The 27295-nt window shown below is 38.6% G+C and overlaps 2 protein-coding genes and 1 pseudogene across 5 annotated transcripts in view; 2 read left to right on the top strand and 1 right to left on the bottom strand.

The window, feature by feature from the left end:
• Positions 1-275: 275 nt before the first annotated feature.
• Positions 276-7608, top strand: LOC18097395 (uncharacterized; annotated as a pseudogene).
• A 10097-nt stretch (positions 7609-17705) lies between these two features.
• LOC112325759 (ATP synthase gamma chain, chloroplastic) lies at positions 17706-19427 on the top strand. The gene has a single exon (XM_024592769.2). It carries the CDS (start codon positions 17926-17928, stop codon positions 19051-19053), a length of 1128 nt encoding a protein of 375 aa, XP_024448537.1. The 5' UTR covers positions 17706-17925; the 3' UTR covers positions 19054-19427.
• Positions 19428-20542: 1115 nt separating this feature from the next.
• LOC18103610 (PR5-like receptor kinase) overlaps positions 20543-27295 on the bottom strand; it is a 32500-nt gene continuing 25747 nt past the window's right edge. For 3 of the 4 annotated variants that reach the window (XM_052452382.1, XM_052452380.1, XM_052452383.1), the window contains 2 exons: positions 22337-22996; positions 20543-21939 (listed from right to left, as the gene is read on the bottom strand). In XM_052452382.1, the coding sequence (XP_052308342.1) occupies positions 20720-21939; positions 22337-22996 (1880 nt within the window). In that variant the 3' untranslated portion in view covers positions 20543-20719. Of the gene's footprint in view, positions 21940-22336; positions 22997-23088; positions 23323-27295 lie in introns of those variants that run through there. The other variant, XM_024592768.2, reaches the window with a different exon arrangement.

Below are 27295 nucleotides of genomic sequence, written 5' to 3'. Positions count from 1 at the left end.
GAAGAGCCAGGGAAAAGGACTTTTCCTACAAATAACAATACTACGAAAGCAACGTCGATCCTAGTCAGGAAATGTCTTTCCTAGCTGCCTTTTTATAGATCTCAGACTTAGTCTTAGAAAAAGATACAATTTGTGTAAATATATACATAACATTTAAGCGACAAACAATAATTAAATATTGATAAATCCCAGGTCCTGACGGGTTGAGTCCAAAATTTTATCAGGAATTCTGGGCACTAATAGGCTCCGAGGTTTGTAATGCTTGCAGGAATTGGATGGATATAAGAGAGTTCCCAGCTGCATTGACTGAAACTCTGTTGGTGCTGATTCCCAAAGTGGACAGTCCCCAAGCTATGAAGGAGTTTCGGCCCATTGCATTATGCAATGTTCTTTATAAAATAAGGGCCAAAGTTTTAGCAAACAGATTGAGGGGAACAATGCCAGCAATCATCTCACCAACCCAGGCTGCCTTTGTTCCAGGAAGGGCAATAACTGATAATGTTGTTGTGGCTTTTGAAACTATACATTACATGAAGCAATGCAGGAAATGAAGTTAGTAGCGTAAACAAGATTCTCAAAGCTAAAAACTTCCCCGCGAGGGGACTTCTTGAAATTGTCAGGAGATTAACACGATGGCGTATTGGTATGGGGACTAAAGTCAATGTATGGCCTGATGCATGGTTGAGCTTGGACAACTGCAGGGACATTCAAACACCAATAATTCTAGGGCAGGAGACACTAATGGTTCGTGATTTATTGGGACATGATGGATCTGTTTGGGATGAAAGTAAAATATTCACAATTTTCCAGCACAGTGATGTATTAGCAATTCTGAGCATCCCAATATCATCTAGAAGGGTTGATGATGAGCTGATCTGGCACTACAAAAACAATGGAATTTATGATGTCAAGTCGGGCTATCACGTGGCTGTTGAGGCGGTGTGTCCTAATCTTGGTGAAGCTTCATTGGGAGAATGGAGAAAGTTGTGGAACCTGAAGTTCCCCAGAAAATAAAGCATTTTTTGTGGCAGGCCTGCCAGAACTGTCTCCCAACAAGGGCACATTTACAGTAGAAGGGGGTTGATATCATTGATGTCTGCGTATTCTGTGAAGCTGTGGGAGAATCGAAGGACCATGTATTTGTGCATTGTCCATTTGCTAAGTGCTGTTGGCAGGAGTTAGGAATTGGTGTTCATATATATGACATCAGACTGTGAGCTCCAAGACTGGTTCTTCAACCTGTTCTATCTGCAGGATGAGGATTTGATTTCAAAAGTAGCAGCTGCTCTTTGGGCTATATGGAATCAGAGGAAGGGGAGGGTTTGGAATAATGTGTTAATGCCTGCTCATCGAGTAGTCAAGGGGGCTATTGAGTTTTTGAACATTTGGAAATCATCAAGACAGAACATGTTTCAGGGATTAATATATTAAACGCCACCGTTTCCACCTGTATTTTATATAAATAAAATCACATTATTATTTAGTGCCCAGTATCTTAAAATAAATTATACGATGGTACATTATATTTAAAACATTATAATTTAATCTTCTTACTCTTTGTCAACAGTTGGCTAACAGAAAATAATTGTTACCGGATGAGGATGAGAATGTGGAAGAGGATGAGGAGGAAGATATGGATCTTAATCCCTTTTTAAAGGGAATGCCTTCGCCGGAGGCGTCGTCAAGTTTGAGTTCTGAAGTTGAAGGTTTGGAGGAGGGTGTGAAGGAGGTGAGGAGTGATTGCAAAAGGATGATGTTGGAGATTTGAGTCATGGCGAGGAGGTTGCTGTGGCAAGTGGGGTTGAGGAGGAAAGTGAAAGGGAATTGGGGAGTAGTGGTGATAGGTGTTAGGATATGAATCCCCAACAATAGGAGGGGTAAGAAGAGGAAATCAGGTTCTGGGTCGAATGTGGAAGATGGGAACGAGCAAGAAAAGGAGAGTGGGGTGAGAAAGGTTGCGTTGGATGTGGATGATGACGAGGATGCTATTTGTAAGAGGACAAGGGCTAGGTACTCGCTTGCTAGTTTTACGCTGGATGAGTTAGAGACATTTCTTCAAGAGAGTGATGATGAGGATGATCTTCCGAATGTTGATGACGAGGTGGAGTGTAGGAAGTTTCTCTTGCGGCTGTTTTGCTTGGTGGAGATGGTGATGGTCAGTCAAATCAAGAGATCAGTGAAAATGTTGATGATGAAGATGAGGATAATGATGTGGATTTTGAGATTGAACTTGAAGAGTTGCTTGACAGTGATGTTGACGATGGTGCAAGGAATGAGGGTCAGGGATTGAAGTAGAGAGAGGTGGAAGACGGCCAGAGACTAGGCAGAAAAAGCATCAAAAGGCTTCTGCTCAATATAAGAAGCAGCTTTTGCGCCCTCTTTTACCAGTTTTTCCTAATGGATTCCCTCCTCCTTTTCCTGCTGTCAATGAGAACTTTGGCACCTAAGACTGCTCCTAGCTATGTGTCTTCTGCAGAAGGGGGTGGTTAATAAATGGATTTACGCCACAGCAAATAGGCCAGTTACTTTGTTTGATACATGAACATGTTCAGCTACTTGTTCATGTATTCTCTCTTTGCATTCTTGATTCTTCCCGGCAACACCTTGCCTCTCTGGTTCAGGGACTGATTTTTGAGATGCTTCACAAACGTGATGATGTAATAGCCTGCAAAAGTGTTCCATATCCTGGTATTTCTTTCGTCCTCCATATATATGCTCATCTGTATCAGACGAAATGCCCAACATTGGCCAGCACAGTGCACCTTTGAGTCACCCCGTGCTCTAAACCTGCAGATGTCAGTATCTCAAAATATCCCCCTTCCACAAAGAAGAGACGAGCATGCTTCTAACTAGAAAATAAGTTCTTCACAGATTGCTGACTCGATTTGGATGCCTTTCATAAATGGTCCAATAGTATCAATTCTGGATGTAGCCCCGCTTAATTTAGTTGGAACATATATGGATGATGTTTATAACAGGATGTAGTTCTCTTGCAATTGTTTTCTTGTTGCATTCAAGCTATGTATGTTCTGCCAATTATTTTGATTAATTTTGACAGCTGTCCGGGAGTATCGGCAGCGTTTTCTGAATTCAAGTTCTGAAACATGGAATGACCACTCTTCTACTTTCCTCGTTCTCCGTTATTAGGTGAGGCAAATGGTGAAGACATGAGAGGAAACATCCTCACCTGGTCAACAACCACCCAAGAAGACGTTGGCTGCTTCCATTGTTGAAAGTACCAAGAAGCAATCAATTGCATTAGTCCCAAAGAATATTAGCAAGTTAGCTCAGCGATTTGTTCCACTGTTCAATCCAGCTCTATTTCCACATAAACCACCCCCTGCAGCTGTTGCAAATCGAGTCCTTTTTACTGATTCAGAGGACGAGTGAGTGGAATGTTTCCTTTAGTTTCTCTCATCTACTCTTTCAGTTTCCACTGTTCAATCAAGAAAGATGTTTACTGTGTCTAGGAGCATTATTCCAAAGTTTTTTTTTCCAAAGCTTTTTTTTTGGAAGAAAACAGCATGAAGTTTGAGTATTCAAACGATCAATAGGCAATGTATTCGTATTGATGGCTGTTTATATTTTATACTAAGGTCATAGAATATGACAGGCTTAAGAGTCTGTTTGTGTATAAGATTTCAGGGGAAAAAAAAACCCTTCAAAACCAGGATTTGTATCATCAATTCGTTGAAAGCATTTACCGAATCATAGCTTTTTGAAAAACTATAAATATGGAATCATCGATATCGTATCCCACTATTGTTTTGTCTTCCAGTCATCAATGCTGTTACCATTTAAATTTATAGTTTTTAGTTATGACTAGTAAGATATGATTGCCAAGGCTCAAAGTTTTCATGGATTTGGATGCAGATTATTGGCACTAGGCATCATGGAATATAATACAGATTGGAAGGTGATTTAACAACGCTTTCTTCAATGCAAGTCTAAGCATCAGGTAGTTTTCATCATGGATTCCTGTTATAATCATAAATGCTTCAAGTAACTGCTGCCAGAATTAAACTATAAACTGGTGCCATTTTCATGTCTATTACTACTTTATGCTAATGAAAATAGGGGCTCCATATCTTTTGGTCAGTATTAGGTAACTCATAGGTTTCTTATTTTTTGTTCTGGTATGCCTATGATCTATACACTTGTATCTGCGTTTTTGTGAATTGAGACTGGAGACCATTGTCTAATACCGTGGTAAAAGTTTGTGCTGTTGCTACCAAAAAGTTACCAAAAAAAAAAATAAATAACCATGATTGAATGGCGAGCTTCTATTAAGATGTTATTGGTTAATTATGACCTAATATGTGTTGTTTGTTTCTCATTGCAGCTATGTACATACTATTTTTGTTGCTTTCTAGCTTGTACATCCGGCATAATGTTTTCTGGGGTTCTTGTAATAATCATTTCCATGTGTTTAAAGAATTGTGTTGCTACTCTCTTGGTCTGTCTTTTATTTTTTGATGTTTGAAGTCAATATCACATGTACAGTTGTCTTATTTAGTATTATTGTGACACTTGAACAACATATGCTGCTTTGTTGCAGGTCTTTGTTAGGCAGAAAAATTGCTGTTCATCCAAGGCACCAGAAAATCCTATAAAGGTATATCTTGAATCCAGGCCCATGAATGGTAGTTCTCAGCTGTATCTCTGCTTGTTGAAAAACCTTAACCCAATTGAATTTGAAACACAATAAGGGATATAGACTAGATCACAACAAAAATTAATTGGGTGTGTATATTTTAAAGTGAATTGAATTGAAGAACGAATCAAAATCTACTGTGTAGGCTGGTCTGGTTCTTCATTCAGTTTGATGCTCACTTTTGGAATATATCCTCTTTACTTCTAGTTAGTGAAAATTTAATATTTTTACTTTGTGCAGGCAGTTCGGAGAATGAAAACCTCCTTGTTGACTGCAGAAGAGACAGAACGCTTTCAGGAGGTAATATCATCCTGGATATTTCTTATGTTTTTTCCAGATGGCCAGTATTTGGATTGTGACTGTCTGATTTTTAATGTAACCTCATGCACTCCAGGGACTCAGGGTTTACAAACTTGATTTGTTGTCATTATGGAAATTTGATGTCCCACATAGGGATCCATCCTTGTTACCTCGGCAATTGCGGATTGCCCTTGGAACTCAGAAGTCATATAAGCAAGATGCTGCTAGAAAGGAGAAAAGAAGGATATCTGAAGCAAAGAAACGGTCTAAAACCGCAGATTTAGCAAATTGGAAACCAGCATCTGACAAGGAGGTATGCTATTATCCTGGATCAACATCTTACCTTGTCACTCAATATCCATATGATTTACCTACTTTTTTTTTTTTTATGAGTTTTGGTTGACTGAACCATAATTTGGTTGTGCAATTGCTCTGTGAAATTCTCACAGGCACTCAGTGGTGTGTCTATATTCCCTGTGCACATGTGTGCTATAAAACACTAACATCGTTGCTACGCAGTTTCATAAAGTTAAAGAGCTTAGCTGGGCGTGGTTCATAAGTTCATAATTTAGCTGAGCTTGGGCTCATTGATTCACAGTGTAATGTGTTACCTAATGTCATTAAGTTCTTTGGCCGAGTACAGGACAATCAGGCAGACAGAACTGGTGGAGGAAATAGCAGTGGAGATGATTGTGTTGATAACTCAAACAAAGCTTATGTACATCAGGCATTTTTATCAGATTGGAGACCAGGTGCATTGAGTGCCATTTCCAGTGATCCACTGTCAAAAGAGGATACAAACACCAGAGAGCATCCAAACAATTGTAGGCCTGGAGAAGCTCAACTCTGGAGTGATAACATGAATGGGTTTCCTTATGGATCCAGCTCTAACCAGTATTCTCTTACTCATATTAAGCCCTCCCCTCCTAATACCATTCTACCAAACTATCAAATTTCTAATATGTCACTGAGTACCTCCAAGTCCCAAATCCATTTGCGGCCATACCGGAGTCCTAAAACTGATAGTGTGCGCATAGTGAGATTGGCACCAGATTTAACCCCTGTGAATCTTCCACGTCTTTTCATATAATTTCTCAGCCAGCTTTCAAAACAACCAATGTGGATCATGTATCAAAGTGTCTGCATCAGGAAGTCGGACTGGTGATGCTGGAAAAGATAATATAGCTTCTCAGCTTCCACATGCTGGAAATTTGAGAACCTCCAGTTCAGTAGACACAAGAAGGGATAAGAGTAATCAAGCAGCAAACAATGTCACGGATTCACACCCAGAAGAATCTGCAGTGGTTCACAATGCATGTATTGCTGAAGAATGAGGCACTGATTCCAACCTTCAAATGCATCCTTTACTGTTCCAGGCCTCAGAAAGTGGCCGTCTGTCATATTTACCTTTGAGCTGCAATATTGGTGCATCTAGTTCTTTTAGTTTCTTTTCAGGGCATCAACCCCAGTTGAATCTGAGTCTCTTTCATTATCACCACCAAGCAAACCATGTTGTTGATGGTTTTAATAAATCTTTGACCAGTAAGGATTCTACTTCAGCATCATGCAGTATTGACTTCCACCCACTTCTGCAAAGAACTGATGAGGAAAATAGCAACTTGGTGATGGCACACTCAAATCCAAACCAATTTGTTTGTTTGAGAGGTGAATTTACTCAATCACAAAGTCATTTTGATGCTGTCCAGAATAAATCATTTGTCAATCATGGGCCAGTTGTTGTTGATCCTAAACAGTCTAGCTCAAATGAGAAAGCTAATGACCTGGACTTGGAGATCCATCTAAGTTCTAATTCTGCAAAGGAGACATCTGAGGGTGGTAGAGATAATGAACCCTGGTCAACACAAAGTGAACTAAAGTCTGGAAGGAGAATTGAAACTTGTAAAGTAAACAGCCCACGTGATCAACACAATGAACGTTGCCCCACAGTTCATAGCAACTTTGTTTCAGGTGCTGATGCATCACCTGTCCCAAGCAATAATGTCAGCATATGCAACATGGATAACCTGGACTTGGAGATCCAAGTTCTAATTCTGCAAAGGAGACATCTGAGGGAGGTAGAGATAATGAACCCTGGTCAACACTAAGTGAACTAAAGTCTGGAAGGAGAATTCTAGAGTCTTTAATTAATGCTGTATTTGATGAGGGGAACTCATAATCCACTATCCATTGGATGAAAAGACCTTGATCCACCAATTGTGCCCACTGATCCAATGAACACTGGGCTTTAGGGAACTCATTTGGCAAGTTTCCCTTCACTAGCATTGATTTATCCTAACTTTAAATGTTTTACCATTTGGGTTGGCTGTGTAAACTTTTTTCATAATTCAACTCTTTCTAGGTTCCCTTGTTTCACCAAACCAAGATATGATCACACCCACAAACTCATTGACTGTAGTTGGAGTTGCCTCTTTTTTTCTCTTCTTACTGTCTAGCATCCTGTTAGGTATTTTTATTCCCCCGAATAACCACTGATATGCTTTTTCAGAAAATTAGGAATGCTTGCTTTACTGAAGCTCAATATAACCAATGACATTATATGAATGTACCTCTGGTCTAATTTTGCTTATTCTTGCTCTCTAAATTTTATGTGGTTTCGACATTGAGCTAGTACATCATATTGCGCCCCCCCCCCCCCCCCCAAAAAAAAATTTCCTTACAGTTTTCTGTATTTTTTTTGTTAAATCCAATGCAGTGGGGGGTATTACTATGTTTCCTTGTTGACTGATGCTGCTGTCTGGGGTTTTGTATTATGGTAATCGATGTTGTGAGTTGAGGAGCCCTGTTCATTCTCATGGCAAACCTTTTATCCTCTGAAAGGGCAGTTCTTTATTAAAGTCGAGTCTGACAAGCTTAGGGAAGGAGACTACAAGTAGCTCTTGGTTAAGTTTAGATTCACATGCTCCTGTCAACTCTCCAAAAATGAAGGCCATGCGTAGGAAGGGTGAAATTAATGAATGCCAAGCTGCCAAAAAATTATCTTCATGTTGTCCCAACAGATTGTGCAAGAAGACTACGCTGGGCGCAAAAGGTGAAACACAGAAGGATGTTTGTGACATGGCACAGCAACTTTGTCTGGGTCCTCTTGCTTTTTCGACACTGAGGAAACCCAGGTAGCATACTTGCCGAACAAATACAAATTTGGGCACTCAAACGGCTGCTGAAAATGGTGGAACAAATACAAATTCAGGCACTGGAACAGCCACTGAAAATGACAGATGCGATCAAGATAAGTTAGGTTGATTGCTGCTTTTTCAATAATTCGAGCAGTTAGTTGATGAACCTGAGTTATCTATTTGTGTTCCTTGGAACTTGCTGAAATTGACAATTGAGAATCTCTTGTCGAAGCTGGACTACAAGTGCAGAGAAATTTGATTGTCATCTACTTTCTGCCTTGCCAATCTCTTACCTCGGGAGGCATGACATTTAACAGATGCTAACAAAGTTAGGAGGATTTTTCTTCTTGACCCTTTCCATTTATTATGTAAATATTTTCTGGTATATACCATGGTTAATTAGGTTTAGATCTTGTTTGTCGCACGTGTGCAGCGTCGCGGCGATCGTCCTCCACACTCTCAAGGTGTGTGTGTCTGGAAAATATGGGGAGACAAGGAATTCTTGTCTCTTATTAGTGGAAAATAGAATGAGAGTCGCCACCTAGTATTTTGGTCATTAGGAACCCTAACTGGTCTCAGAGATCAGGTACGGAGACTGGTTGCGTAAAGGGAATGTATTAACACCCCAAATACGCCCTACCTAGGGTAAGCTGCATTGTTTTATTGTCTGATAAAAATCTAAGGTCTCATCATATTGGTCCATCTATGGTTCAAGAAAAGCCCACCTGAAAAAGGAGGTTCTTATCTTTTGGGGTAAAACCTAATCGTTCTAATATCTATAAAAGAGCTATTGTTTTAATATCGGGAATACGTTTTACGTGTAAATTCGTAATCCCTGATATTAAAAGAAAACAAAATAATTTTTTTGAATTTTTGAAATATTGGCCAAGTTCTCGTGACTTTAATAAACTGGTTATTAAAGCCAAAATGCATGCTAAAACATTTTTTTTTTGAAGTTTTCTTTATTGTATGAAAATATGATGTGATTTTTTTTCTTTGAGAGACTTGGCCGTATGCATGAAAACAAAAAAAATGTTTTTTTTGTTTTGACGAAAACCGGGTATTTTAATACCGGATGTATATTTTTACGATGTAAAAATACAAATCAATATTAAGCAAAATTTAGTAAAAAAATACGCGGAAGAGTTACAAATTTTTGAAATTTTTTTAATTTTTTTTTTTGGACCGGGCTGGACCCGGCCCACTCATTTTGGACTGGGCCGGACAAGAGTGAACAGTGGAGACAGTGCAGCGAGGAAGAAGAAGAGGAAGAAGAAGAAGAAGAAGGAAGAGGGGCGGACCTGCGGTGGTTTCGAGGTTGTGCTGCTGGCGGTGGCTGACCGGAGAACGGCTTGGACGGTGGTCGGCCTTTCTTCTTCTTCTCTGCGTTTTTTTTCTTCTGCTCTGTTCTCCTCTGTTACTGTTTTTTCAGTGTTTCTTCTTCTCCCCGCTTCTGTCTGCTGCTTCTCCTTTCTTCTTCTATTTCTAACGGTGGCGCTGCTGGTGGCGAAGGAGTTGTTGTCGCGGCTCAGTGGTTGTGGCAACCAGTGCTGCTGTTTTTCTTCTTTTTCACGGTGCTGCAACAGGGAAGGAAAATGGTGGGAGGCTGACGGTGGCGCTGCTAGCGGTTGCTGACCCGTGGAGTTGCTGTGGGGGGCGACGGGGAGGAAGAAACAACGGTGGTGCCCAGGGGGTGAGGTCGGTTCTTCTTCTCCTCTGTGCAGTGACCGAAGTCTCTGTTTTCTATTCCTTTCTCCCTTCTCTCGTCTCGCTTCACTCTCTGTCACTGCTCTTCCTCTATTTTTGGACGATGATGGTGCTGTCGGTGGTGGCTGGGAGGAGCGATGGAGGCGCTGGTGGAGGTGCAACGGTGGCTCTTCTCCTCCCTCTTCTGTCTTGCTCTTTCACTCTCCTTTCCCCCTTTTCTTCCTTTTTCTTCTGTTTTGCCCGAGCTCCTCTCCTCTCAAATAAACTCCCCCCCTGTTTTCTGTTCTCCCTCCTCTGTTTTCTGTTCTTCTCCAAAATTTTGCCCCCCCGGTTCGTTCCTCTCTTTCTAAAAAAAAATCGTCCCCCCTCAGGTTTCTGTGCTCTCCCCTGTATTTATAGGCAGCCGGGGGAGAGGCACCATACCCTGTCCAAGTGCAGGGCATGGTGGCGTGGGATGGCTCCTGTGCAGCCGCTGCAGGGCATGGCCTTCTTTTCATCATGGTGGGGGGTATGGGTCTCCTGTTTCTTCATTAATGAGGGTATGGGTTGTGTAAGTAGTTAGGCAAGTGGGGAGGTAGAGAAGGAGAAGTTAGCGGGAAAAGATTTAAAATCTTCTTCTCCCCTGTATCTGCATTTACAGAGGAGAAGAAGCTGCACAGTGCCGTTCAAAACGACACCGTGCAGTTTTTTTTTTTTGAAGAAAAGGAAAATAAAATTTGGGAGTGATCCAAAATTGGGTTATGACAGTTGCCCCCTCTTTACAATGCTTACGGAGCAAAGACTTTGCGTAGTAAGCTTGTAAAGAAAACAAAAGGAAAGAAAATGATCTGATTATCTTGGGCAACCTGCTCACACACGCTCACAGTAGTCTATTTTCAAGGGTGACCAGCCCACACACTCACACTGGTCTATTTTCACGGGCGACCTGCCCACACACACTCACACTGGTCTATTTTCATGGGCGACCTGCCCAAGTACTCAAAGTGGTCTATTTTCAGGGGTGACCCGCCCACACACTCACACTGGTCTATTTTCACGGGCGACCTGCCCACACACGCTCACACTGGTCTATTTTCATGGGCGACCTGCCCAAGTATAAAAAGAAAGAGTGGTCTTATTGTAATGGGTGACCTACACAGGTGAAGGAATGATCTCATTGTAATGGGTGACCTACCCAGATAAAAACATGGAGAATTGGTCGAATTGTAATGGGTGACCTACCCAGAATTGGGAAAAAGGAAAAGTGGTCGTGTTGTAATGGGTGACCTACCCAAGTGGAGGAATGGTCTCATTGTAATGGGTGACCTACCCAGATAAAATAAAAAAAACATGGAGAATGGTCGAGTTGTAATGGGTGACCTACCCAAAATGGGAAAAAGGTAGAGTGGTCGAGTTGTAATGGGTGACCTACCCAAGTGGAGGAATGGTCTCATTGTAATGGGTGACCTACCCGGATAAAAACATGGAGAATGGTCGAGTTGTAATGGGTGACCTACCCAGATAAAAACATGAAGAAGTGGTCGAATTGTAATGGGTGACCTACCCAGAAATAGAAAAATAAAGAGTGGTCGTGTTGTAATGGGTGACTTACCCAAGTGGAGGGATGATCGTGTTGTAATGGGTGACCTACCCAGATAAAAAAAAACATGAAGAAGTGGTCGAATTGTAATGGGTGACCTACCCAGAAATAGAAAAAGAAAGAGTGGTCGTGTTGTAATGGGTGATCTACCCAAGTGGAGGGATGGTCGTGTTGTAATGGGTGACCTACCCAGATAAAAAAAAACATGAAGAAGTGGTCGAATTGTAATGGGTGACCTACCCAGAAAAAAGTTGGCGAGGGCTCAAAGGCGCACTCGAAAGGAGGTAGGGTTAGAAAACGCACTACCTAAGAGATGGTGGCTCAAAGGCGCACTCGGAAGGAGGTAGGGTTAGAAAACGCACTACCTAAGGGAGTGAGGGCACAAAGGCGCACTCAAAAGGAAGGTGTGAGGGCTCAAAGGCGCACTAAAAAAAAAAGAGGTAGGGTTAGAAAACGCACTACCTAAAAAATTTGATGAATGATTAACAATTTGCTAAAATGTTGAAAACAATGTATTATGATTGATATGCATGTATACCTACCTGAGAAATATAGGTCCCCATTTCTTCATGGTGTCTTTCTTTTCTCAAAAGTTGGAGTGTTGACAGTAAACTTCAATGGCTTTTTCGCTCTTGCTTACTCGAGTCATCTTTTGTGATCTTGACCTCTAGGAAGTATTTGATATCATCATACTTCTTTGTCCTTCGCCCTTTATCTCAAGGATTGCCAATTTTGCCCAGCATTTTTTAGAAAGGGAATCATGAAGCCAGCCCTACCAAGAGTTTTTTATTGCCCCCCAGCTCGATCATGCCTCCAAGTATTCAATTCGGGTTTGGGGATGAGGCTATGTAAAGGAAGGTTTGACAAGGAGTTGTTTTCATGTAGAAATTTTGGAATTTCAAAGTTATTCCAGACACAAAAATCATCTTAACATTGATTCAAAGCAAATTCATTCTGAAGAAATTCAAGTGATTCATATGGAGAGGTTTTCAGAAGTGATAAAAACTTTTTGTTTTGATTTTGGTGAAAAATATGAAGTGACATCTGGTTGGTAAAAAAGATGGTTTGAAATTCAATTTGAAGGTTACAGAGAACCGATTTTCAAAGCATTTATTTTATTTGCATGAATAATGATTTGGTTCGCATGAGAAAGCACTGCCTACCGATCCAGATTGTTTGCCTTTGATCAGAAAGGGCTTGATTAGGCACATAATGTAGGCTTGGGCTATTGGTTATAAAGAATGGGATATTTGCAAGCTCAAAAGGTGTTTAAGGGATTTTAAGATTAAGAATCACTTGTGCTTGTTTCCTAACCTTTTTCTTTTGAATTTCTTTCCAAAATGGTCTATCGTGCCCCCAGTGTTGGGCTTGGGCCCTTTCTCTTTGTTTTTGTTTTTTTCATTTGATTTTGAGTATCATTGTATTGGGTTTTTTGCTCAAGATTTTTGGATCTTTTGGATTTTTCTTCATGCCCCCAGCTTTATTTGGACACTTTTGATGATTGAGAAATTTCTTTTATGCCCCCCAGTGTTGCTTGGGCACTTTCAATCATTGAGGTTTTTTTTCTATGTTTCTCACATTTGCCCCCCAGTATGGGGCGTGATCCTAGTCAAGGTTATTTCCAAAAACTTTTCTAGGCTCAAAAGGGGACTGCAAATGATATATTTTAGCCTTGTGAACGGATTATCAAAAATGGCCTTTCCTCATGTCAAACACATACACTTTGGATCAGTAAGCCTTGCTTTCATGCGAGTATGCAACATGATTTCTCATTATTCATTCAAATAAAACTCAACTTTGGAGTCACCTCATGGTGTTTTGTTTTTGTTTTTGTTTTTTTTTTTTATGTTTTTTAGGTGTATGGTTACCTTTCTAAGGAATCACCTGAATTTCCAGAACTCGTTTGTTTCGGACAAACACCAACATGATTTCTGCTTTTGTACTAAACTTTGAATTCCCAAAAATCCTTATGAACATGTATGATCATGCATAGCTTTGGAAGAAAAAGGGAAACACACCCAAAGATTTTCAGCGTAATGGTTTCATGCTTGAAGGTTATGCTCAATGTGTTATTTGTATGAAACAACAACAAAAATGAAGGCATGTTATAAAGACATGATCTTATTAACAACATAGGCTCATTTGACAGGGAAAGTTTTGTGGAATTTTGAGCCAAATTACCAACAAAAACTGAAACAAGTTGAAACAAAAAAAGAAGTTTTGCAGGCATGATCGAACAGAGGTAGTTATTTTTTGGCAGAACAAGAACAAGCTCCATTCTGCAACGGTGGTGCAATTCCCCTTCGGATTGTGTTGAGGCTCTTGACCATGTTTGCCCCCAATTTCTTTGGGTTGAGACGTTGTTGGAGTTTGAACAAAGATGATAGGTCGATTGGAAAGAACATTCCCCAGAGTTATTTTTCAGTATTTGCTCGAGTAAGCTAGAGGCAAGTCACACTTGTCTTCAGAGACTCCCAACTCTTCTTGAAAATGGGCATCACGGTGAGCATGCTCTTCATCTTCCGTGTTTCTCGCTCAAAGTCAGGTGTTGTTGACTCGTAGGGGACCTATATTTCAACCTGGTGTATGTATGTATGTTATTTACAATGAATGGATGTATGTGTACGATGCAAATGTATGTACATGCATATTAGGGAGTTCAAACTCTAAGGACAGGTTTGGGCCATTACATGATGGGTGGCTTTCTACCTGGTCTCAAAAGGGTCTCTTGCTGTCCCAGTGATCACCCTTGTGAAGGCAATATAGGGGCTTAGTAGGTAATGGGATGGCGTATGCACCAATCAATACCAGTCTAAGCACTCAGCGAAGAGTTGGGGTTTACACAAACTTAAACCTTGACTAAAAATCATAAGGTAAGCTGCTAGTCCCCCACTTAACCTAAAGGTATATAATTCCCCTCAAATGTGAATGATGCATGAAATAATTTTATACAATGCATGAACAAATATGTACAAAAATTAAAGCGTATAAGCAAATGAGAATGAAAATTATCAATAACACAAAACCAAACAATAAAACACGATGATCAGACAAAAACAAAGCTTAATCCACAAGGTCCCCAGTGGAGTCGCCATTCTGTCGCACGTGTGCGGCGTCGCGGCGATCGTCCTCCACACTCTCAAGGTGTGTGTGTCTGGAAAATATGGGGAGACAAGGAATTCTTGTCTCTTATTAGTGGAAAATAGAATGGGAGTCGCCACCTAGTATTTTGGTCACTAGGAACCCTAACTGGTCTCAGAGATCAGGTACGGAGACTGGTTGCGTAAATGGAAGGTATTAACACCCCAAATACGCCCTACCTAGGGTAAGCTGCATTGTTTTATTGTCTGATAAAAATCTAAGGTCTCATCATATTGGTCCATCTATGGTTCAAGAAAAGCCCTCCTGAAAAAGGAGGTTCTTATCTTTTGGGGTAAAACCTAATCGTTCTAATATCTATAAAAGAGTTATTGTTTTAATATCGGGAATACGTTTTACGTGTAAATTCGTAATCCCTGATATTAAAAGAAAACAAAATAATTTTTTTGAATTTTTGAAATATTGGCCAAGTTCTCGTGACTTTAATAAACTGGTTATTAAAGCCAAAATGCATGCTAAAATATTTTTTTTTGAAGTTTTCTTTATTGTATGAAAATATGATGTGATTTTTTTTTCTTTGAGAGACTTGGCCGTATGCATGAAAACAAAAAAAATGTTTTTTTTTGTTTTGACGAAAACCGGGTATTTTAATACCGGATGTATATTTTTACGATGTAAAAATACAAATCAATATTAAGCAAAATTTAGTAAAAAAATACGCGGAAGAGTTACAAATTTTTAAAATTTTTAATTTTTTTTTTTTGGACCGGGCTGGACCCGACCCACTCATTTTGGACTGGGCCGGACAAGAGTGAACAGTGGAGACAGTGCAGCGAGGAAGAAGAAGAGGAAGAAGAAGAAGAAGAAGGAAGAGGGGCGGACCTGCGGTGGTTTCGAGGTTGTGCTGCTGGCGGTGGCTGACCGGAGAACGGCTCGGACGGTGGTCGACCTTTCTTCTTCTTCTCTGCGTTTTTTTTTCTTCTGCTCTGTTCTCCTCTGTTACTGTTTTTTCAGTGTTTCTTCTTCTCCCCGCTTCTGTCTGCTGCTTCTCCTTTCTTCTTCTATTTCTAACGGTGGCGCTGCTGGTGGCGAAGGAGTTGTTGTCGCGGCTCAGTGGTTGTGGCAACCAGTGCTGCTGTTTTTCTTCTTTTTCACGGTGCTGCAACAGGGAAGGAAAATGGTGGGAGGCTGACGGTGGCGCTGCTAGCGGTTGCTGACCCGTGGAGTTGCTGTGGGGGGCGACGGGGAGGAAGAAACAACGGTGGTGCCCAGGGGGTGAGGTCGGTTCTTCTTCTCCTCTGTGCAGTGACCGAAGTCTCTGTTTTCTATTCCTTTCTCCCTTCTCTCGTCTCGCTTCACTCTCTGTCACTGCTCTTCCTCTATTTTTGGACGATGATGGTGCTGTCGGTGGTGGCTGGGAGGAGCGATGGAGGCGCTGGTGGAGGTGCAACGGTGGCTCTTCTCCTCCCTCTTCTGTCTTGCTCTTTCACTCTCCTTTCCCCCTTTTCTTCCTTTTTCTTCTGTTTTGCCCGAGCTCCTCTCCTCTCAAATAAACTCCCCCCCTGTTTTCTGTTCTCCCTCCTCTGTTTTCTGTTCTTCTCCAAAATTTTGCCCCCCCGGTTCGTTCCTCTCTTTCTAAAAAAAAATCGTCCCCCCTCAGGTTTCTGTGCTCTCCCCTGTATTTATAGGCAGCCGGGGGAGAGGCACCATACCCTGTCCAAGTGCAGGGCATGGTGGCGTGGGATGGCTCCTGTGCAGCCGCTGCAGGGCATGGCCTTCTTTTCATCATGGTGGGGGGTATGGGTCTCCTGTTTCTTCATTAATGAGGGTATGGGTTGTGTAAGTAGTTAGGCAAGTGGGGAGGTAGAGAAGGAGAAGTTAGCGGGAAAAGATTTAAAATCTTCTTCTCCCCTGTATCTGCATTTACAGAGGAGAAGAAGCTGCACAGTGCCGTTCAAAACGGCACCGTGCAGTTTTTTTTTTTTTTGAAGAAAAGGAAAATAAAATTTGGGAGTGATCCAAAATTGGGTTATGACATTGTTAATATCGAGGGTCATATACAGGCTGTTTTGTTTGTAAATTTCCACATCCCAATTCAGGTGGAGACAACATCGTGAAGTTTTGTGAAAGGGTAATGTTAAAGATAATAATTTTTTAGCAAAACTGTTCTATTAATTCAGTAGCAGCTTGTCCAATGTAATGTGATGTATAGAGTTGCCTATTCCCTTGCCTTCATCTCTTGTAAAGGAGCAAGTTTGCTTAAAGAGGCTGTTAATGATATTTGAGGAATTGGTCCTTCCTGATGCACTTTTATCCATAGGAGATAAAAGATCAAATTTTATGGAAAAGAACGAATATTTTTCTTGCTAGAGAGAGAATATCTTGTTAAATATTGTGTTGTAGTTAGATATTTGTTCATTTGGTGAATTGGGATGGTGTTGATATCATTTTAGTATGTTTCTGAGCATTCCTTTATCAAAGTTTGTTAATAAGAATGCATCTAAGCAGATTATAAATCTTTTATGGCTAGTTGATTTGAAAATTCTCTTTCGATTCTGTGTTGCAGTTACAAGATTGTTTGATGAATTGAGTGTTCAGCTTTCTATGTTCTTAAATTAATTAAAAGAAGGTGCTTCTTGAAACGTAGTTTTCGTTTGGGTAAGGGCATGTTTTTGATTTATACAACTATTTCTTGTGTAGTTTCTTGTATTGCATCAGAGGGTGGTTTGGTTCATGAGACATGCATATGTAGCTTGTTGTGAAGGCCTTAACTGAAGTAATTAGCATGATGGCTCGCCTTGGAATGCAGAGACTTGGTAATTGGTTCAAGCTCATTTTTCTCTGTCTGTTTGTTTGTTCAGAATGGTCAAGTTTAGATTAAATGATGGAGGGACAGAGCCCTAAAAGGCTAAAACTACAGCACCAAGCCATAGAGGTGGATCACTTGGGTTAAAGTTGATACTTCTTGCTTCAAGAGCATCCTAGTCGCATAGCCGCATATACCCTTCAGTAATGTGTGGCATCTGTCAAGTGACTGCTGTCCACTGCTACCCGAATCTCCAACTGAGATCACGCGGCCACATCAGGTTATTACTTATTAGTCATTTAATTAATCACAAAAAAATGAATTAAATACCACCATAATCATCCTTAACCTCGTGTTAGACTTAAAAATACCATAGAAAATGATTTAATTACAAACAAAATCTATGTCTTATCAATTAATTGATGTTTCAAGCAATCTCCCAACGGTCAAAATCCTTATCCCAAACCTCATCCACTCTCTTCCTTTCCCTCCACTCATTTCTCCGCTCTTTTCCTCCATAGCATTAACAAGAAAAAGATAAGCCAATCACACAAAACAGCTCCTCACCATAGCCTAAAATTCCTCTTTCCCTTCTCTTCTCCTCTCGTGGTTACCTAGCTAGAGCCCCAACAAGTTCATCACCACAATGTCTTGCTCAAATCTGACAATGTTGGTGTCCTCAAAACCTTCTCTTTCTGACACCACTTCACTTTCCTTTCGCTCTTCTCTCAACCCTTTTCAGCTTCCAAGCTCACCTGCTGCAAACAACCCTTCAAGATCCACTTCTGTGACCCCAATTCACTGTGGTCTTCGTGAGCTTAGGACTCGTATTCAATCAGTGAAGAACACGCAGAAGATCACTGAGGCTATGAAGCTTGTTGCTGCTGCTAAAGTGAGGAGAGCACAAGAAGCTGTTGTTAATGGTAGGCCTTTCTCTGAAACTCTTGTTGAAGTTCTTTATAACATCAATGAACAGCTTCAGACTGATGATGTTGATGCCCCATTAACAAAAGTTAGGCCTGTTAAGAAAGTCGCTCTAGTTGTTGTTACTGGTGATAGAGGACTTTGTGGGGGTTTTAATAATTATTTAATCAAGAAAGCAGAAGCAAGAATTGCAGACTTGAAGCAGCTTGGAATTGACTATACTATTATTAGTGTTGGAAAGAAGGGCAACACTTATTTTCTTCGTAGGCCTTATATTCCAGTTGATAGGTTTCTTGAAAAAGGTGGTCTCCCTACAGCTAAAGAAGCTCAAGCAATAGCAGATGATGTCTTTTCACTGTTTGTAAGTGAGGAGGTTGATAAAGTGGAACTTTTGTACACAAAATTTGTGTCACTTGTTAAGTCTGAACCTGTTATACACACCTTGCTTCCATTATCACCAAAGGGAGAGATTTGTGATGTGAATGGGGTGTGCGTTGATGCAGCCGAGGATGAGTTCTTCAGGTTGACAACAAGAGAAGGGAAATTGACTGTAGAGAGAGGTGTTAGTAGGACTGCAACAACAGATTTCTCACCAATTTTACAGTTTGAGCAGGATCCAGTTCAGATTCTTGATGCCTTGTTGCCTTTATATTTGAACAGCCAGATTTTGAAGGCATTGCAAGAATCACTAGCTAGTGAGCTTGCTGCTAGGATGAGTGCTATGAGCAATGCTACTGATAATGCATCAGAATTGAAGAAATCCCTTTCCATGGTTTACAATAGGCAGCGTCAGGCCAAGATTACTGGAGAAATATTGGAGATTGTTGCTGGTGCCGATGCTTTAACCTAATCATGTTAGCCCGCTCCACAATTCTGCATCTTTGTAGGTAAAATTCAAGGATGATTGCTTATTCATTCAAATATGCCTGTTTTAAGACAGTTATGAGATACAATGCTTTTTCCCCCTCCCTTTGTAATTCTCAAATCCCCTATAAAAATTCTGTGCACAATGAGATATGCAATGTATCTTGCAACAGGAGCATTCTGCTTGTTGATCTTTGTGCATCAGCTTCTTTTCCTCTGATATCTATACTACTTGTCCTTTTTAGAGGTTTCATTACAGGGATGTCCTATGTGTGTTCCACTATATATGTATAGAATGTTGCTGCAGATCTTCGTCCTTGTTGTAATTTGATTTAATCACAAGGGTTCTCGCTTCTTTAATTCCCATTTTCCTCAGGTTTCATAACTCTAAATGACTGTAAGATCCATTGAGCTCAAACAAGGCTGCTAAATTTTTGAGTTCAAGCTGTAAATTCCAAAAAGCTGCTGTTGCTCATCTGTTCTTACTTGGATGCCTCTTAGTTTGCCAATGAATTACTGCGAGCCTTGTGATTGGTTTAATGGAAGAATTACTTGTGCAAATCATTTAGATTTTAAATGATTTCAGGAAGTTAGTACTCAGAATGCAATTGATAGGCAAGTTTTTTAGTCCTCGCCTTTAAATCTGGCATCCCGAAGAACAAATAATTTTCAGCTCTTCTGATAATTTCAGATTATTAATGACTTGTTCACATTTTACAAGTTCTAAGAACTCCCCAGAACTTTTTTCCAATGGAATTATTTTACATCCAAAACCTTCTTTCAAATAGCAGATTCCATAATCAATTAATGGTTTTGTCCTTCCACCTCCATGTCTCAGACTGACAATAAGTGGCTTGCAGAACTCTTTGTAACGAATGAAGCTAAAGTCATGTACATCTGCTGCAAGCGTTTTCATATTCTGAATTGACCTCTTAGGCTCCCTTCAACCTCATATCATTTCGATCATGTAGTTGTCGTAGCATTCGGCAAGTGGTGATTAGCTAAAGAATCTATTCTATCCAATGCAATTGTAAGGTGGTCTCCACATTTCTGATCATTTGTGCTGATCCAACCTTTGCCTTATCCTTGATGAGTTTACAGTACACTTACGTCATGTGGGTGCAACAAGATGTGATTTTTATCTTTTTATATTTGTCCTGAAAATGATGTTTCTGCAATTCAATAAGTAATCTGCATTGCGGTGATACTCCCTCTGCCTAAAGAAGAGTTTCGCTCTCGAGAGCTCTGTTGAAAGAAAATCAAAGTCCAATAATCAAAACAATCACGATAACGTTTTGCCACATAAATTCCACAATTTGCTGAGTTGAAGAGCCTTTTGTAAAGAGGCAGGCACGTCCAAGCGAATGAATCACTTGGGGTTCTTATCAATGATCGAATCTGTTATGTTACCTGATAACATCATTGAACCTGACAGCCCATAGAACAACTGTTTTGTTACCTCAGTTCATTGATGATTGGTTTACAACTTCAAACAACTCCTCAAATCATAATTTATGAATGTTACTACAAAAATCAGTCACTCAAAACAACATATGCGTTGGTTAAAATGACATGGTAGAGACCAGAGTAGTTTAAGTGATGACAAGTTTGATAATTTTTTTCGCTAGCAAAAATGAAAGATCTTTACAACGTCATCTAGGATTAGAAAGAACTGATGCTGGTGGCGGTGCTGAAAGAATATAGTCATCAGCAACAGGAGGTGGTGCCAATGCATGTGAAAACTTATACACCAGGTTTGAATCTACCTCCATTACACCCTCCAACACCTTTACAACTGTTGACATGAGAGGCCTTTTTTCTGGATCATCTTGCAAACACCAAGCAGCAATCTTTATCATCCTGATAATTTCATCTCTATCACTCTGCATATATTCGTCTAAAAATTTCAAAATGTATTCAGCTTTGTTCTGCAACATTCTAAGCAAATGGAAGGCAGACTCTGGTTGTGAGTGATCAACGCTTCTGCGTGCACAAACTACTTCCAGGAGAACAATTCCAAAGCTGTATACATCAACTTTTACTGTAATGCGACCTAATTCTTGATGCCATTCTGGAGCAAGATATCCAGGGGTTCCTCTCATTGAGAGCTGAACTTGGCTCATCTCCCTATCAATCAGCTTGGATAGCCCGAAGTCAGAGATTTTGGCATTGAAATTTGGATCTAAGAGTATGTTCTGCGGCTTTATATCCAGATGCATTATGGTCTGCCGGCATTCTTCATGAAGATACGCCATCCCCTTTGCTATGTCAAGTATAATCTTCTTTCGTGTCTGCCAATCCAGGGAAGATCCTTGTACTTTCTTAAAAATCCAATTGTCCAATGAACTGTTACTCATGTACTCATATACTAAAAGCCTATACGATTTCTCTGCACAAAATCCTATCAACCTTACCAAGTTAAAATGGTGCACACTTCCAATCGTCTCAACTTCTGCTAAAAACGCCCTCTTTCCTTGGCCTAATTTATCCAAACGCTTCACAGCAATTCCTGTTCCATCTGCAAGTACTCCTTTGAATACAGACCCGAAGCCTCCTCTTCCTAGTGTTTCCTTGAAATCATTGGTTGCAACGCGTAGATCTTCATACGAAAACCTGACAGGCATTCCTGGAACTTGCTTTATATAATCATCTTCCACATCCTCCTCAGTATCATTAGACTTGCTCAACCTAACCCTCCAAACAATAATAACTACAAAAGAAATGATGGCAAGAACACCACCCACAATTCCTGCTATAATTGGCACCCAATGTCTTCTTGAAGTGGTATTAGGCCTTATTTCTGGTGGAGGAATTGGTGCTATCTCCCCTGGTGATGGACGAGAATTGTTTTCTGTAATAACTGTTGTGTTGCCTGCCAAACAAAATGATTTTGAAGTAGATTCAGTATGGAACCAAAAAGATGATGGATTTATGTGAAAGGCAATGATAGAATGAAAGTATGATCTCATTCACATCACTGGCATGGCTCTGCACTTTTGTTTTTGTATAGCCTTACTCTTATATGGATCCCAAGTTCCCAAAATACATGTTAGAATGGCTAAAATACCAAACAGCTATTCATTGTTATGATGTAATTTCTTGCAGTATCTGCAGTCTACACTCTGTTTTTTGGTAACTTAAGCTTCATAGTTTGTGAACTCTTTACCTGACTTTCAGATGCACAAAACTACCTCTAAATGTTGAAATGATGAAAAAAAATAAAATACCAAACTCATAAAACTACACAAATTGGAGGATGGCATATTTACCTGGGCAGAATGTAACTTGATAATCGGTGGATGCACAAGTGAAGGTGCTAGTTTGATCATCATAAGCATAGCTGTAAGCTTGTGGACAGGCATTCTTGAAGAATTGAGAATACAAAGAAGGCTTGCATGTAGCATTACTAGTACAACAAAACATCGACAACTTAGTCACTTGGCACGCGCTCATGCATGCCGCAGTCTTGCCTTCTGTACTAGTGGTAACCCTAAGCTCTGACGGACATGATTCGTTCAAATCCGCCACACATCCAGTGCTTGTACAGTTCTGACGAGAAGGCACAACAAGCAAAGGCAGGTTGAAGCCATCAACAAGACTAACATCAAAAAAATCAAGGCCATTAAAACCACGAAGCGAAAACTCTGCCAACGTCACAGGAAGAGCACCACCGTTGCCTGAACATTCTAGTTTTCCGGAGCCACAATCGCCTGAGATGCAGGAGAAATTTCCTGACGAGTCTTCGGTGCAGTACGTGCGGCCCCAAAACCGTCCAGTCCAAGAATCCGGCGCTGTTAAGGTCTTTGACTCATTCTTTTCAAGGGAAAAACCAGTTGTGGAGAGAGCTGCTGAACCTGATTGTGAGGAAATGCCTGGCCAAACCGTGTAGTTACACTTGTTTGTTATTGTAAATGTTGTTGAAACAACACCTGCTAGCAATAACATAGCATAAAAACAACTCAATTAATAAAATAAGTTGAAGAATCAGAGCTGGAAACAGAAATAGATCTCTCGACTTTACCTGATATGAATAAATGAGCGACCAAGAAAGAAGATAAATGCACTAGTAATATTATCACAGACATTGAAGCAGATAAAATTTATTTAACAACAAGAAGAAGGAGGAGTTTGAAGTCCAATATTTAGCGATCTTTCTTCCTTTCATTGGGCTAAGCTTGGCTCAGAGGTCAGTCATGAAGAGAAGGGAAAGTTCAACACGCTTAGGGTACCGACTTTGTGATGAGGACAGGTTGCGTTGAAAGTTCTTACAAGGCATTGAACGATTTTCCTCCACTTCTTGGAAATAAGGTATATGGCTGCGCCCACTTTTTTCACCAGAGCCACCGCATCCCACATCATTGTTATAACTCGTTCTAGAGATGGGATAACTCATAACTTAGATCTTAAATCAAATCATAAGAAATTTATTTTTAAGTTCATGGCATATAACAAATTCTAGTAGTAGCAGATAAAACTTCTGAAATCATGACACTTATAATTTTTTTTCTTATCTGTACAAAAAAAAAGCAGCTTTGAAGGGATCCCCTAATCCAAAGTAGGACAAAACTAAGAAGTAGAATCTCGCCTGTATTAAATTCTTCAATTCTTTAATATCATGAATAAATAATAATTTAGTCCCTGTGTTTTTAGTGATATAACAGCCTAGTCCCTTTAGTTTAAGAAATCATAATTCGGTCCTTGGAGGCTCTATGATGGCTAATACCTTAAGAAGCTTTGCTAGCTTTTAAGAAAATAACCTTATACCCCTGGATTTCTTTAATTTAATATATAGTCAAAAGGGTATTTTGGGATAGAAAAATAACTTCATCGGCAACAGCTCAACACTTTATTAACGAGTACACTCACCAGAGGGATTGCGTTATAAAGGAAATAAATGAGTTTTCCCATTTGGATGACTCTTTAAAGATAATTTTCGCATTTGCCCTTCATCTTTGTTATCTTATATAATTCCATGAATCCTTCAAAAATGATTTTAATATTCCTTGTTGCGTTACAAGAGAGGACTTCTTAGCAAAGTCAAAAGTCTATACCATGAGAGCCTGTCGTCCATGCACATCAACGGCTACATTTCATCCTGTACAAAACAACAAATGATCCTGGCCCTGTATATTTTCCCATGTGGACAACTTGCTTATGCATTGTATATTTCACAGGAAGACCCATTTAACTCGCTACTAAATTCCACAATTCAGAATATATTCAACACATCAGAATTAGGTCAAGCTGCCAAGAACACGTTATTTATTTATTTACATCTCAACCATATTAATATGTTGATAATTGTCCACTTCAGTTATCATATGCATGACTGAACCCGTTGAATAATGCTGATTTGAGGACCTAAATACAAATAAAATAATTTGGAACATCATTGTGAGTAATCTCGTTAAAAAGCTATAGGCAATTTTATAAATTTTAATTTACCATTTTTTTAACATTCTTATATATAATATTCAATATTTTTTTTTATAAAGAATATATTCAAGAAACCGTCCACAACACGACAAATATTACTAATACGATAAGACCTCCTGTGATGTGAAGAATTTTCTTTATTTTTTGATTTTTATTTTAAAAGGAAAAGCACATAAGCTTTTTTTTTTTAATCTAAAATATTTTAACATGTTTTTTTAAAAATATTGCAAGAATTTGCAACAAGTTTGTAAAATTTCAAAAAAATTTGACATATATTTCAAAAATATCAAAAGTATTTTTATTTTATTTTTTTTAATATCTGGAATTATAAACTTATATATAAAGACATATTTTAAATATTAAATAAAAAAATAAATTATTTTAATTTTTATATTTTTATACTAAAATGTATAGATTTTTAACCTGATAAGATATAAAAGTGGTGTTTTCCTTAAAGTCAACAGTTTTTAATTGAAGTTTTTTTATTTTATTAGAACCGTGGACAAAGATCTCTGATATGCAGAGGAACAGAACTGCTTAATGTTCTAGTTCCTAGCTTATTGATGCATGATTAAGTTTTTCTAATATTATTATATTTATTTTATAATAGGTAGGAATAAATTAAAAATAAAATAAAAGTGAGGATATTGAATTGTTGTCGGATTGTTTGTGTACACACAACAATTAAATACGTTTGCTTTGTTGTTTTGGAAAAGAGAAAAAAAGCAGGAATGAAATAGTGACCTGGATTGTGCTGGGTCAACTTGATTGCTTAATTTGGTCTTTGGATTGGGTGTACAAATACATAACAATTGTAGAAAATTGGACTGCGTCTGTACTTTTACAGAGCGGCGGCTGCAAATACTAATACAAGCCTCTACACATTTTATAGTTCTGTTCCTTTGCTTATGGAAAATTGGTACACATTATTGCATGATCTGTAATTAATGCGTGTCCAGTTGAATTTTATTTTAGTAACAGAAATTAAACAAATTAATATACATATATTTTTATTTTATGTTTTGTTGAAGAACGAAATGTTTATGCTTTATTTAACTTGAAGTGTAGATAAAAAATATTTGAGTTTGAAAGAGTTTTTTTATTGAAAAACTTATCTTAAATTTTTTTATATATTTCTAAACAAATTCTTCTCCTGTATATAAGTATATAAGGTGAGATATTTTATTTATAGAGATTTTTAGAGCCTCTTGGATTTTTATTAATTGATTTATATTTATGTTGTTTTTTTTTTCCTTTTCTTTTCATGATAGAAAAGATCATGATTTTCTCTCCTTGTATTTGAAAGACAGGAAGATGGGAGGAATCAAAATAAGTTCTGAATATTTATTTCTACTGAGAAGGAAAGGGAAGGAAAGGAAAAGAAAAGGAATATATATTAGAAGAAAACTACATTGATATCCTTTACTATTTCTTTAGGTAAGATTTTAAAATAAAATCAAGGGCAAAACTCCTAATAATTCGAAGCAAACTTTTCACCCCGTTTCTCTCCAAATTGAAGAAATGTTTGCCTTCATAATGTTGGAACCTATTTTTTTTCTCTCCTTTTATATATATTTGAAAAAAAAAATGAAGATGAGAGGAATAAAAATACAGAACTATTGTTTTAATATGTTTACAAACACAAATAGAGTGTCAGAGTCTAATTGTCCTTAAGACCAAATAAGGAGTAAAGTTTGCACATAATATAAGGACCAAATAGTTTCCAATTGAGAACTTTCTTATAAAAAATTAAGTAAAAAGATCAAAACAACTTTTTTCTAAACATTATAAGACTAAAATGAAAATCAGAAAAAAATGAATTATTATAAAATTGGTAATAATATGACATTTGTTTTAAAACAATTTGCATTTCCGTTATAGAAATAAAACTATATTAATTTTAATTTTAATTTTAATTTTTACACTCGTATTTATTCTTATTTTAATATCTTTTAATTACAAAAACTTAAAACATGTGAGAAAACTACTATATACATGCCTTGATTCATCGTGGATTGTAATTGTGAATTGATATTTTTACCTTTGATAAAAAAAATTAATTAAGTTAGTCGCGTAGGGTAAAATGATTTTTTTCATAGGATCCATTTGTCATTTTTTGTTTGTAAGAGGTGAAAAAACTTGTTGATCTGAAATTGTAAGAGGCAGCTCGGTCTTTTTCTAATTTTTTTGCACAGTTAAATTACTTGCATACCCTTAAAAGCAAAAAAATAAAAACACTTGCCTATTGTCAAGGGGTATTTTTGGTTTTTACTTTTATAAATATAGTGAAATGGCACAATTGTCTTTAGAATCAAAATTCTCAATGAATGGCTTCATGGGCTTTTGTGTAATTTCATAAAGGTTTTTTCATAGTAATTATTTGGTCTTAAGGACAATGTTGTAATTTGATAAATAAAACAAAATGAAAATGAGAAAAGTTGTTGACGTGTTTGTTGCAAGTGTCAGCTTCTCCATCGTCTTTAAGTGGCACATGTGAATGATTCTAGCAGTTAAAAACTTCAATTTGTAATGTCATTGGATTACTCACGACATCCTCTTCCTTAAGCTACGATGCATGTTGGTTGTTTCTCGGCGGATGGTCGCGAGAAATTTTTTTTTTCTCTTTTCTATCTCCACCCTTGAAATTCACACTAATCATTTAAAAATTCAAGGTAATCCCTTTGTTGCGTTTTTTTTTTTATTATCGATCCTCATTCTTTAGATTTGTAACTTTTATCCTTGGCCTATTAACAAGTTTTCAATTTCATCATTTAATCTAAATTTATTATTTT

Source organism: Populus trichocarpa, chromosome 4, assembly GCF_000002775.5.
Source record: "Populus trichocarpa isolate Nisqually-1 chromosome 4, P.trichocarpa_v4.1, whole genome shotgun sequence".
NCBI classification, from domain to species: Eukaryota; Viridiplantae; Streptophyta; class Magnoliopsida; order Malpighiales; family Salicaceae; genus Populus; species Populus trichocarpa.
The sequence above is the reverse complement of the archived record's forward strand: the minus strand, read 5'-3'. Positions and strand labels throughout refer to the sequence as shown.